Source organism: Entelurus aequoreus, linkage group LG10 (genome assembly GCF_033978785.1).
Source record: "Entelurus aequoreus isolate RoL-2023_Sb linkage group LG10, RoL_Eaeq_v1.1, whole genome shotgun sequence".
Classification (NCBI taxonomy): Eukaryota; Metazoa; Chordata; class Actinopteri; order Syngnathiformes; family Syngnathidae; genus Entelurus; species Entelurus aequoreus.
Genome location: NC_084740.1, coordinates 3,504,585 through 3,519,311, shown reverse-complemented (window position 1 = coordinate 3,519,311; position 14,727 = coordinate 3,504,585). Strand labels below are relative to the sequence as shown.

General features: G+C 39.5%; 1 protein-coding gene across 1 annotated transcript in view; it reads right to left on the bottom strand.

Annotated features, from left to right (window-relative positions):
• The window catches only part of LOC133659096 (unconventional myosin-XVIIIa-like), a 169,335-nt gene that overhangs the window by 130,917 nt on the left and 23,691 nt on the right, over positions 1-14,727 (bottom strand). Inside the window, exons 4-5 of the mRNA XM_062061832.1 lie at positions 13,282-13,369; positions 3,374-3,480 (exon numbers count right to left, since the gene is read on the bottom strand). Coding sequence (XP_061917816.1) covers positions 3,374-3,480; positions 13,282-13,369 — 195 coding nt within the window. The remainder of the gene's footprint in view (positions 1-3,373; positions 3,481-13,281; positions 13,370-14,727) is intronic.

The window sequence follows — 14,727 nt, the reverse complement described above, 5'->3', positions numbered from 1 at the left end:
TTGAGGCAGAATTGACGATATACAACAAAGGAGCTGAAGTCAAAGAAACATTTCTGAAGCAGTGACACTGTACTTTCAAGCAAAGAGCCAACCTTTTGAAATTGATAACCTACAAAAATTGAGATACAGAACCCACTGTCTACGTAGCTTGAATTCTATTTGAAATATAACTTTGAAAACATTAACAGCAACATACCCGATGCCAATTTAGAAAACATGAAGAGATGCGTTGAGAACTGTATACAGTCAAACCTGTAACCCAGGTAAAGATCACTTCTTTGCTTCCATACACATGACATGTATTAGACTCTGGCATTATTTGGAGTGCATGTGATTACACTGCCAACAGTCATAGAGATGTATTAGACTCTGGCATTATTTGGAGTGCATGTGATTACACTGCCAACAGTCATAGAGAGATGTATTAGACTCTGGCATTATTTGGAGTGCATGTGATTACACTGCCAACAGTCATAGAGATGTATTAGACTCTGGCATTATTTGGAGTGCATGTGATTACACTGCCAACAGTCATAGAGATGTATTAGACTCTGGCATTATTTGGAGTGCATGTGATTACACTGCCAACAGTCATAGAGAGATGTATTAGACTCTGGCATTATTTGGAGTGCATGTGATTACACTGCCAACAGTCATAGAGATGTATTAGACTCTGGCATTATTTGGAGTGCATGTGATTACACTGCCAACAGTCATAGAGATGTATTAGACTCTGGCATTATTTGGAGTGCATGTGATTACACTGCCAACAGTCATAGAGATGTATTAGACTCTGGCATTATTTGGAGTGCATGTGATTACACTGCCAACAGTCATAGAGATGTATTAGACTCTGGCATTATTTGGAGTGCATGTGATTACACTGCCAACAGTCATAGAGATGTATTAGACTCTGGCATTATTTGGAGTGCATGTGATTACACTGCCAACAGTCATAGAGATGTATTAGACTCTGGCATTATTTGGAGTGCATGTGATTACACTGCCAACAGTCATAGAGATGTATTAGACTCTGGCATTATTTGGAGTGCATGTGATTACACTGCCAACAGTCATAGAGAGATGTATTAGACTCTGGCATTATTTGGAGTGCATGTGATTACACTGCCAACAGTCATAGAGATGTATTAGACTCTGGCATTATTTGGAGTGCATGTGATTACACTGCCAACAGTCATAGAGATGTATTAGACTCTGGCATTATTTGGAGTGCATGTGATTACACTGCCAACAGTCATAGAGAGATGTATTAGACTCTGGCATTATTTGGAGTGCATGTGATTACACTGCCAACAGTCATAGAAATGTATTAGACTCTGGCATTATTTGGAGTGCATGTGATTACACTGCCAACAGTCATAGAGATGTATTAGACTCTGGCATTATTTGGAGTGCATGTGATTACACTGCCAACAGTCATAGAGATGTATTAGACTCTGGCATTATTTGGAGTGCATGTGATTACACTGCCAACAGTCATAGAGATGTATTAGACTCTGGCATTATTTGGAGTGCATGTGATTACACTGCCAACAGTCATAGAGATGTATTAGACTCTGGCATTATTTGGAGTGCATGTGATTACACTGCCAACAGTCATAGAGATGTATTAGACTCTGGCATTATTTGGAGTGCATGTGATTACACTGCCAACAGTCATAGAGAGATGTATTAGACTCTGGCATTATTTGGAGTGCATGTGATTACACTGCCAACAGTCATAGAGAGATGTATTAGACTCTGGCATTATTTGGAGTGCATGTGATTACACTGCCAACAGTCATAGAGATGTATTAGACTCTGGCATTATTTGGAGTGCATGTGATTACACTGCCAACAGTCATAGAGATGTATTAGACTCTGGCATTATTTGGAGTGCATGTGATTACACTGCCAACAGTCATAGAGATGTATTAGACTCTGGCATTATTTGGAGTGCATGTGATTACACTGCCAACAGTCATAGAGATGTATTAGACTCTGGCATTATTTGGAGTGCATGTGATTACACTGCCAACAGTCATAGAGATGTATTAGACTCTGGCATTATTTGGAGTGCATGTGATTACACTGCCAACAGTCATAGAGATGTATTAGACTCTGGCATTATTTGGAGTGCATGTGATTACACTGCCAACAGTCATAGAGATGTATTAGACTCTGGCATTATTTGGAGTGCATGTGATTACACTGCCAACAGTCATAGAGATGTATTAGACTCTGGCATTATTTGGAGTGCATGTGATTACACTGCCAACAGTCATAGAGATGTATTAGACTCTGGCATTATTTGGAAAGTCTTTGCACTATGCTGACCTCTCTGTCAGTTTACCTGTCCTACCACTTGGTGGCTGACTTGCTGTTGTTCCCAAACTCTTCACTTTTCTTATAATAAAGTTGACTTTGGAATATTTAGGAGCGAGGACATTTCACGACTGGATTTGTTGCACAGGTGGCATCCTATGACGCTGGAAATCACTGAGAGCGGCCCATTCTTTCACAAGTGTTTGTAGAAACAGTCTTCATGCCTAAGTGCTTGATTTGATACACCTGTGATTAGGACACCCGATTCTCATCATTTGGATGGCTGGCCAAATACTTTTGGCAATACAGTGTATTTTGCTGTATTTGAATGGAATTATTGACATACTTCCTGCCACCTTATGTTGTATATTTTTACATGAGATTTTCAGTTCATTTGATCATCTAATATCACAGCATGTATTTATTATAGCATGTCATGATCAGAATATGACTGAGGAAGTGAGATGGCAGCACATAAAGAGAAAGACAATGGACATGATGATGTATGAAAGACTATGGTGTTTGTTTCTTAACAGAGGGACAATCATGATATTGTGTTGATAGAATGAAATGTGACAGCAGGTAATTAAGTAAAGATCAATCAATCAATCAATCAATCAATGTTTATTTATATAGCCCTAAATCACAAAAGTCTCAAAGGGCTGTGTGAATATGTTTGCGTGTGCCGTTACAAATAACAATTGAAACTCAATCTATTCACCATCATGCATCATTGCAGCCCATTTTCATTTAAGCGGCCGCCAGACTGGTAAAAACGCTCCTTGCCGCATTAGACTTAGACTTCCTTTTATTGTCATTCAAATTTGAACTTTGCAGTACAGATAAGAACAAAATGTATTTGCATTAGCTCATGGTAGTGCAGGATAAAAGAGCAATAAGGTGCAGATATAAATAAATAGATTACTGTACAGATTGCACTTTTGCATTTAACAGATGGCTGTTATATAAAAGGTTAATAAGACTACATTTCTTCTGTGACTGTATGAAGACCTTGATGGGTATCATTCTTGTATGTGAACACACTCACCTTTTCAATATCGTCCTCATCCACAACAAGTATTGTGTCATTACTTTCCAGTTTGATTGTCACTTTTCCTTCTGGGAGGGAACCAGGCTCTGTCTTCAACACCGTAGCTAGACAGAAGGAAAAAGGGGAAAGAGTCATTAGGAAACCCTTTAATCATCTGCTTTTTGCACAGTTTAAAAGGTAACACTATTGAATTACATTTTTGTGTTCTTTTTCATTGAAACACTGAAGATGTCAAGCATCATTACGACACACGGAGGAGAAAGGCATATTGCCAAAATGGATGATGAGGTTTCCCTCCTATCGTCCCTCAACATGACCAGGGGTCAGCAAGCCTTTGGAAGCTGAGGGCCACCAGTTTCATATGTACACAGATACATGATTATTATGACTTTATTTGGGAAGCAGCTAAACTTCAGGGACATGTGGAATTATAGTGGCAGTTTCAATAACTATGAGCTTTGGCAAGAACCATGAATGCAACATCAAGTTGAAGTTGTCATCAAGAAGTACAGTAGTTGTGGGATGTCACGGAACGATCATGTATTATCATGGTTATTATTATTATTATCACCGTACTTTAAAATGTGCTCAAAAAGGACCTGTACCGAAATGCTTAACCAAGTTGTTTATTTAAAAAAACACAAGCAACACACTCAAAATGAAAACGGTGTTTAATGTACCTCAAGTAGAAATTAAATGTGCAACACAAGCATTATAAACAAAGTAATATAAATAAATACAAATAAATGTGAAAATTGTGCAAAATAGCACCTTAGGACGTGTGAGATAAACAAATTTAAAAAATTTAAGAATTTTGCAAGATGGCATGTGATGGCGATAAGACGTAACGTCCCTTTTTGTCCACATAGATACAAACAGTGTCCATATATTTGTGTCCACATAGATACAAACAGTGTCCATATATTTTTGTCCACATGGATACAAACAGTGTCCATATATTTTTGTCCACATAGATACAAACAGTGTCCATATATTTTTGTCCACATAGATACAAACAGTGTCTATATATATTTGTCCACATAGATAAAAACAGTGTCCATATATTTTTGTCCACATAGATACAAACAGTGTCTATATATTTTTGTCCACATAGATACAAACAGTGTCCATATATTTTTGTCCACATAGATACAAACAGTGTCCATATATTTTTGTCCACATAGATACAGTGTCCATATATTTTTGTCCACATAGATACAAACAGTGTCTATATATGTTTGTCTACATATATACAAACAGTGTCTATATATTTTTGTCTACATATATACAAACAGTGTCTATATATTTTTGTCCACATAGATACAAACAGTGTCTATATATTTTTGTCCACATAGATACAAACAGTGTCTATATATTTTTGTCCACATATATACAAACAGTGTCTATATATTTTTGTCCACATAGATACAAACAGTGTCCATATATTTTTGTCCACATAGATACAAACAGTGTCCATATATTTTTGTCCACATAGATACAGTGTCCATATATTTTTGTCCACATAGATACAAACAGTGTCTATATATTTTTGTCCACATAGATACAAACAGTGTCTATATATTTATGTCCACATAGATACAAACAGTGTCTATATATTTTTGTCCACATATATACAAACAGTGTCTATATATTTTTGTCCACATAGATACAAACAGTGTCTATATATTTTTGTCCACATATATACAAACAGTGTCTATATATTTTTGTCCACATAGATACAAACAGTGTCCATATATGAGATCTAGTCTTACACATGGTGCTGCACAACTATGACCAGAATAATCATCACCATTATTTGTATAAATATTGAAAAAGGGCTTGGTGGTATGGCAAAAAAAAGATCACTATTAATTGTTTCATAGCATTCAATCTTGATTAATATCACTTTTTTTGTACTTTTTTATTCAAGTCGAGTGCAGGATCATGCAGAGTATTGTTGCATCCCTACTGCAGGAACTTCTAATAGACATTTCCACCATGTTTGATGGCGGTCATATATGCTAACAGCTGTGTTTACTTGAGCTACTACCACAGTACAGGTAACCCACGCTACAGTCATGTGAAGTGAAGTCAATTATATTTATATAGTGCTTTTTCTCTAGAGACTCAAAGCGCTTTACATAGTGAAAGCCATTATCTACATCTTTACGCTACATTTACAGCAGTGTGGGTGGGTAAGGCAAGGCAAGGCAAGGCAACTTTATTTGTATAGCGCTTTTCATACACAAGGCAGACTCAAAGTGCTTCACAGACAACAAAGTGAAATGAAAGAAAATAAAAGCAAAATTAAAATGCAGACAATAAAAATAAAAACAGTGCAGACGTTAAAAGTTAAAAGATTAAAAGATTTAGCTGAAAGCTAAGGTGAACATAAAAGTCTTCAGTCTAGTTTTAAAAGTAGTGAGAGTTGGGGAGAGTCTGACATCTTCAGGAAGTTTATTCCAGCTATGTGTTGCATAGTGACTGAATGATGATCTCCCTTGATTTGAGTTTACTCTTGGAACCGCTAACAGATTGGTCTCAGAAGATCTTAGTGATCTAGAGGGCGTATATAGTGGGAGCATATCAGTGATATACTTGGGCCCTAGACCATGTAGTGATTTATATGTGAGCAGGAGGATTTTGAAATCTATTCTCTGATGTACAGGGAGCCAATGTAAGGATTTAAGAATTGGTGTAATGTGCTCACATTTTTTGGTCTTTGTTAGAACTCTAGCAGCAGCGTTCTGAACAAGCTGTAGCTGCCTGACAGTTTTTTTGGGAAGACCTGCAAGGAGACCATTACAATAGTCTAGCCTACTGGTAATAAAGGCATGTACAAGTTTTTCTAAGTCTTGAGCTGACATGAGCCCTCTAAGTCTTTTTACATTTTTGAGGTGATAGTAGGCCGATTTTGTTACTGATTTGATGTGACTGTCGAAATGTAAATCAGAATCTAAAATAACCCCAAGATTTCTGGCTTTATTTGAGGTTTTCAGGGACAGTGATTGAAGGTGTTGGATGACTTTAAACCTTTCTTTTTTAGCACCAAAAACAATTATCTCAGTTTTATCTTCATTTAGTTGTAGGAAATTTTGGCACATCCAGTGTTTGACTTGCTCAATGCACTGGCACAGAAGATCTATGGGGCGATAGTCATTTGGTGATAGCGCTACATAGATTTGGGTGTCATCGGCATAGCAATGATGGTCAATGTTATTATTTTGCATGATTTGTCCTAGTGGGAGCATATAGATGTTAAATAAAGTCGGCCCCAAGATTGAACCTTGGGGGACTCCACACGTTACGGGTAAAGGTTCTTGGTTAGAGAAAAACAGTTTTTTCTCTCAAAGTTCTTTTCTTGACATCACAAACTATATTCTGTAGTAAACAAAGTATCAGGGTATCATTTGTGTTCTTTGATTACTTGCACACGTCAGAGCTTCTCACCAGAGCTTTGGCAAACAACAAGTGGTGACCCAGATTGTGGAGTTTTTTTAAATCTCAAACTCTGTATCTTACATTTAATGAAAATACATCAAAGTGTAGTTTGAATTTGATATACTGTTAAAAAAAAAAAAAAGTGTACCGACACATAAACCATGTTAAATGTTTATTTTAGGACCAAAATGTTTTTATTCACAAAGTCAAAAATGTCTGAAAACTGTCTTTTAGTACATATCAGAGGAGGTGAAAAATATTTAGATATAAAATGGTTTTTTTCTGATTGAAATAGTAGGTGTGCTTATTCTCCCAGTAATTCAGTCACAAAGACCTTAAGTGCCACATTCAGGGCAGGATTAAAGCGCACCACAAGGTGAACTCAGTGAGATTCAAGTCTGCTTCTTGGTCCTTGGTCTTGAGGAAAGGAAGGGTAACCGACCACTTTCGCTTCAGTCTGGCAGACACCCAAATTCCATCTGAGTCAGAAAAGCCAGTGAAAACCCTGGGCAAGCTCTTCACTGGCGAGGTGAAGGATACCGCTGCACGTCTAGCTATCAGCGATAACCTCAACATGTGGCTCTCAGCTGTGGACAAGTCAGGACTTCCTGGGGAAGTTCAAGGCCTGGATATATCAGCATGGCATCCTGCCTCATCTCCTCTGGCCGCTGCTGATGTATGAATTCCCAATAACAATCGTGGAGGGTTTTGAGAGGAAGATCAGCTCGTCCCTGCGCAGGTGGCTGGGTCTGCCACAGAGCCTAAGCAGCATTGCTTTGTTTGGGCACAACACCAAGTTGTAGCTTCCTTTCATTAGTCTGGCAGAGGAGTTCAAGGTTTCCCAGGCCAGAGAAGTCCTGCTCTACAGAGATTCTGCTGATGGGAAAGTATCTTCAGCAGGTGTGGAGGTCAGAAAAGGAAGGAAGTAGCGTGCCCGGGATGCAGTGGAGCAGGCGGAGGCGAGGCTGCGGCACAGCACCCTTGTGGGAACCATGGCTATTGGTCGGGCTGGGCTGGGTAGCAACACAAAACCAAGCTACAGCAGAGCCAGAGGAAAGGAAAGGCGAAAGCTTGTCCAAGAGGAGGTTCGCGCCGAGGTGGAGGAGGTTCGCTTCAGCAGAGTGGTGGGAATGAGCAAGCAGGGGGCTTGGACCAAGTGGGAGCACACAGCTGGCCGCAAGGTCCCATGGACCGAACTCTGGAAAGCGGAGCCGCACCAGTTTAAGTTATTGATCCAGTCAGTGTATGATGTCCTCCCAAACCCTGCTAACTTGTTCACCTAAGGCCTGATAGACGCACCTGTGTGCCAGCTCTGTCAGAAAAGAGGATCATTAGAACACATCCTCAACTGTTGCCCAAAGGCCTTGGGAGATGGCAGGTATCAGTGGCGCCACGACCAGGTCCTGCGGGCAATAGCAGACACCATCTGCACCAGTAAGTGGCAACACCCAACCAAGAACACAATTGCCTTTGTCCGAGCAGGAGAGAAACCTCAACCATCCAAAAAGACCCAGGGGGGCCTGCTAACAACAGCAAGGGACTGGCAGCTCCTGGTTGACCTAGGGAGGAAGTTGCAATTCCCAGACATCATCGCAACTACGACACTCTGGCCAGACATGGTCTTGATGTCTGGAGCCAGCAAGCAGGTGGTGCTCCTTGAGTTAACTGTCCCCTGGGAGGACAGAATGGAGGAAGCTCAGGAAAGGAAGAGGGCAAAGTACGCAGATCTTGTAGCTTAGTGCCGGACCAATGGGTGGAAGGCCCGCTGCGAGCCTATTGAGGTGGGCTGCATGGGTTTTGCATGCAAGTCCTTACACCGGGTCCTGGGGCTCCTTGGGATTTGTGGACTGCACAGGCGAAGAGCCATAAAAAACATCTTGGAAGCGTCTGAAAAGGCTTCACGTTGGCTCTGGTTGCGGAGGGGGGACATGTGGCATAGTGCGCTACCTGGACACAAGTCGAGGGACTGACCCGGGTGAGGGTGTTGGATTAAGACCGAAAACACCCTATGATCCCGGAAGAATCACTGATGTGTCCAGGTTGCTCCATGAGGTGTATTATAGTACTTACAGTATCTAGCACGACTACTATTGCAGTATCTTCTAGCAGACATGTTTGACAAGGAAATATGCAAACCGCTGATCACTGGGATCGAACTGAAATGAATCGCAATCATCAATCATGATGATATCATCGCCAAGACCTATATTGAAATCACCATTACTCATTATCTTAGGTAAAACAGTGTTAACTTTGACAGCTGTTTTTAATTTAGTTTTAGTCATACTCTTTTGACAAAAAATTATTTTAGTTTTAGTCGTATTTTAGTCTACAAAAATCCTCAAAATTTAAGTCAACTAAAATTACGTAAATGTTGTGGACTAAAATATAAAGTATCGCGGACAACGCATCTCTGCAGTTGTCTTGAAAGCACTTGTATTCATTATTATTGCAGATCATCTCAAAAACTACATTCACAACAAGACCTGCACTCCATGAATATCTCACATTTCCCACTAAACCTTGTTGTGTGTTATTGTTTTAGATGAAATTAAGCATTGTTTTCAAATGTTGAATAATACATGACTAAAATGGTCACATGAAGAAACAAAGTAGTTTTATTGTAGATTGGCAGGCAAGCTCACCAATGCGTACAACACAAGTAGTGGTAGTCTTGCTCCTTCTCTACTGACTTTAATAGCAGCAGCAATTCAGTGCAGTATGAGTCATTTGGGAATCCATCCATCCATCCATCCATCCATGTTCTACCGCTTGTCCCTTTTGGGGTCGGGGGGGTGGTAGAGCCTATCTCAGCTGCATTCGGGCGGAAGGCGGGGTACACCCTGGACAAGTCGCCACCTCATCACACATTACATATATTCTTACTGTTGCGTAGATGTCCTGCTGAGCCTGCAGGTGGCTCTTCAAGGTGGTTGTGTTTTTACCATAGAAAATGAAGCCTCAGGGTTCACAACGTGTCTTCTTGTCTACCTTGCAAAGGTCAAAAGTGCTATATGTCTTCCAAAGGTAGAAGACATATTGCAATGATGTGTGTAATCAATCAATCAATCAATGTTTATTTATATAGCCCTAAATCACAAGTGTCTCAAATACAGAATAAGGATGTAATGATATGATAATTTCATATAACAATTATTGTGAACACGGTTATCATAATTATTGTGGAAAGTGCTCAAAAAGCTTTTTAACATAACTGACATAAATAGACACACTGTTAGAAAAAAACATCTGTTTTAATAGCTAACCTTTTATTGGTGTACTGCAAATATTTGTTTGTACATGAGCACTTTAAGATGTATTTCAATGGATGTATTCTAATTATGTATCACTTCTGGGGGGCGTTGTGTCTGTCCTACTCGTCAGCGGTACTTGAACGCACCATAAAAACACCTGGCCTCTTTTCCTCTGAGGAAAGCTTGATCATCATAATTCCATGCTAAGAGCACAGCTGGTAGGTTCAATCATGTGCACAACTGAATAACTTTGTTGCTCAGACAGTAATGTGTTTATACAAGTTGACATTGTGTATGTTGTTTTTAACAATGTCACTTGTTTTTATGTTAGCTGGCACCAGTAAGTCCACCGTGGCCCGTGAGTTTATAAAAGGGAAGTTTTTTTTTAAATCCAAAGACCGTGTCTTCAAAGTAGTAGTTCTGATTGGATCCCCGCTGTGATTGGATAGGTTCCTAACTTGTCCTAACCCACCTAAAGACAAAAACAAATATGATTGGATTTCGTCTCTGTCAATTATTTTCGTCTCGTTTTTATTTGTTGACTAAATTGTCAATTCATTTTGTTATTGTTTTCATGAACTTGCATTTGTTTTGACTTATCGTCCTATTTTAGTCAGGGGGTAATAGGTCGTTGACGATAACTAAGACGAAAACAATTTTACTCAACAAAATTAACACTGGGATGTGAACGCAATGCAATCATGTCATTTGTAATGTCTAATGAAAAGGCTATAAATAAACGCTATCCAACTATTTAAAGACACATTTTTATGTTTTTGTTCATTAATAGTAACAACGTGTCAGCTTTTTCTCTATTTGTGATATATATATAATTTTATATATATTATTATTATTATTTAAATATCAATGGTTATTTATTGGATGTTATGGTCAAAATAGAGGAGCTCCCATTGGCTCCGCTGTAAGCAGACTTCTATTGACTTTTATTTACAAGTTAGAACGCATTAAAAAAAATAAAAATAATCCATCCTTTGTCATGTCTTTCATAATAATTGTGAACAATAGGCAAAATTCCCCTTTAAGGGCTGCTGCGTATCTTGGATGAACGTGCACAGTGACACACTTGTGTTAAGGGGAGAATTCTGCGTGGCCAAAATCTGCGCAATTTTTTTCACTTAAGCAAATATTTTCCCAATGCAAGCAACCCTTAAAAGTTCTATTGTATTTCAAAAGGGTAATACTATTATTATTAGCGTTTATCGTTACACCCCTAATGCAGTCTTGTTCCCCATTGCAAAATCCAAACACTGCCTTCAAGTTGTGCTTGTATGTCTTAGTGATTGAGCCCCTTGCCCCTCTCCCACATGCTACTGTGACTGGATAGATTGTGACACCCGCAAAAAGACCAAATTAAATATGATTAATATGATTTTGTCTTTGTCAACATTTTTGTCTCGTTTTTATTCGTCGACTAAACCGTCAAGTCCGTTTTAGTCAACGTGCATTTGTTGTGATTAGTTTTCATCCTATTTTAGTCAAGGGATATTAGGTCGTTGATGACAATAAAATGAACACTGGATTGATACAGTCTTTTTAAATTGAGTGTTGTCTTTTACACTAATTTCAATGACCTTCACAAGTGTTAAAAAAAGCCATGTTCCATCATTTTTACACAGCCATAAAAGGCGCCATGGCAAAGTCTGCCTCATTTGTAATGAGTCCGTCTGCCTTTGTTCCAGACTTTTTGTTTTTTCCCCAAGATGGCGCCGCTGTAGTGGCTGCTGGTGGCAGGAGCTCTGTGCTCTTGTGTCGTCCTTTTGTGTTCCTGAAGTTTCCCTCTTGTTTTCATGTGGGTTTTTTTCCTTTTGGTTGGGGACCCTTTGGGACTGTGTGACAAGGAGTGGCACTTTCCTGACTTCTGCCGTGTTTTTTGTCAACTTCTGGATCTGCCTCCCGGGAGCCTTTTGGCCATGGAGACCAGCTGCTGGGTCTCTGCCACACCAGAGTCCGTTTGGAGAGACTGGAGTAGATGCGGATGAGGAGACAGGACCGGGATGGACTAGCTTGAATGAGCAGGTATCGGACACCTCGGACGTATCCTCGCTCATCCATGCAGACCGGACACTGGCTGAGAGTTGGTGGGCAGCCGAGGGTGGAGTCGGCTCTCTTGGTTGCTTTGTTGGGTCTGCTCCTGTCTCTGGCCATGTTCCCCCCAACCCAGCAGACGATGGCGTGGAACACCTCAGAGGCCACCACAGTGTATATGTTTTTTTTTGTACTTTTGTAGCTGTATGTAGAAATATCTGGTTGCATCAGCTCTGCTCTTTTAATGTATTTAATGTCCTTTGTGTTCTTTAAAGTTTGGTGTATCCCTCTTACACACATGTTTATGTGTGCTATGGCTATGAGTTTTTTTTTCCTTAGCTTCAGTCTGGACCCCTCTCCAGGGGCCCAGGCTTAGACTGAATTGTTTTTTTTCTCAACCCCCCACCCTCCCTGGCCTTTACCTGTTTCTCTCCTTTTATGTAAAGGGGCGCCAGAAGTTGGCCGACCCGTCAGCGATCCTGTTCTGTCTCCCCGTAATGTTTGATCCTGTTCTGTCTCCCTGTAATGTTTGTCTGCTCTTGAATGGGATTGTGCTGCAAATGTTAATTTCCCCTCAGGGATTAATAAAGTATTTCTGATTCTAAATCTTATGCACTTTCTTCACCTTTACGCAGGGTAGGCGTGTCCAGAAGTTAGATGGGAGAATATGAAGGAGAAAGGGATGTAGACAAACAGGAGAATAGGACCCTTAGTGAATAGCTGTATTAAATGCATTGTATGACTGAGCTATGCTAGCTGCTTGAGTGTACAGTATGTGTGCACTTGCGCTCAGTGGTCTTCTGGAACCACCCGTCCTCCCCAAAATGTGCCTGCATGCCAAAAACTATAAACCTGAGGAAATACTGCCATTCATTGGTAAAGAAAACTGAAATACAGCTTTGCACTCGTATGAACATGAGCAAACTGCTCTGTGAATTTAAAATCCCAGTTGTTGCATCTTGGTCCCATTACAAAATCCCAGAATATTTCATGTTACAGGGTTTATATAGATACATATCCTTAAAATGACATATTAACATTGGACTTCAACATAAATAAAAAATGTCCACAGTTTTACTCCATAAGAAAAGTTGGTTTTGCTACAGTAAGTGTGTATTATATGCAGGTACCATAGGTACCGGTACTATTTCTAAATGATCTTACCCAGGGAGAAGCCCTCCTTGTGGACCAGCCAAACTTTCTCTGAACCATACCAAGCCTGCTCAGTTGCTATCTGCTCTTCTGTCTTTACCTAAATGGCAAGAAGACAAAGGCAAAGGCATCATTTGTGTACAAGACAAGTCAAATATTTCCATGCTAAAGGTGGATCATGCAATGGTGGTGTACTCAAAGTTTCATTTGTGCAGTACATGCTCCCTCAGAGTGATGTGAGGGATTAATACAGTAATATTACATTTGACATTACATTGGTACCTCGGTTTTTGTACACCCCACTTTTTGTATGATTAAGCTAAGGACGAACAAAAGCTACGTATGCCGTCTCGATTATTGTACGGCAAAACATTGCGTGTAACAAAGTGGTCCCTTTTCATTCTGTGGAAGTGAGTGCCTATATGAAGAATCCTACGCATCATCACTTGGTCTCTGTGAAACATGGATACTAGATCCTTCAGAGTTGGAACAGATTCTGGTCAGATAACCTTTTCATTCTCCTTAATATGTTTGAATTGTTCATAGAATACACACAAGTCAATGTGTGTCAAAGCAGGATCAATCAAGCTCTCTGGCTGTCCAAGTGATTTGGAGGGATTAGGTGTTCAGGCACACTGCAGAACTCTGAATGTTGAGCAAACAGGCTTCAGGCAGTGTCTATGCTTTTTGCATCGAGTATGACTGCAAAATAACCCACCGCTAGGCCAAAAAAGTTGTCTGTGCCAGCACATAGATACAAAAAGATGCGTCTGTGTGGCTCCTCCTCCCTTTACCAACAAGAAGTAAAGGTCAACTTGATGTTAAACTTTTATTAAAGCCAGGGGTGTCAAACTCATTCTGTATTGCAGACCACATTACTGTTGTGGCTGCTTGTAACAGTGACTATCTATGAAAATAAATGTATCATTGTCTCATTACATCATTACTGAACACAATTGATTATTTTACGAGATTGATAACTTTCTTTAAAATCATAAATCTAGGTGAGAAACAGATATTTATTTTTTAAAGACAAAACATATTTGGAATATCTTGTTGCATGATCAGATAATAACGTTCAGAAGATATGCAATTCCATGCAGTACATTTTTGAATAAAGATTAAGTACTTTATTGATGTATTGATTGATTATTTCCAGGTTTTTGTTGGTCACATAAAATGGAGCGGGGGAGTCAGATCTGGCACCTGGACCTTGAGTTTGTCATTTAACCAATTAATTTGTTATTTATATTTATTTTTCATTCAAAACAATAACTGTCCTCTGAAAATAAGTATTTTGTGTAAATCTTAGTGGGTTTCTGGAACGTTATAATTGGATTGACATGTTTTGACAAAAAAATCTTAAATTTTCATACAATTCGGCCTTTGCCAGACCTTTTGGAAGGTATTGTTAACAGAAACTAAGGTACCACTGTACTATTGACTAAAATGATCAAT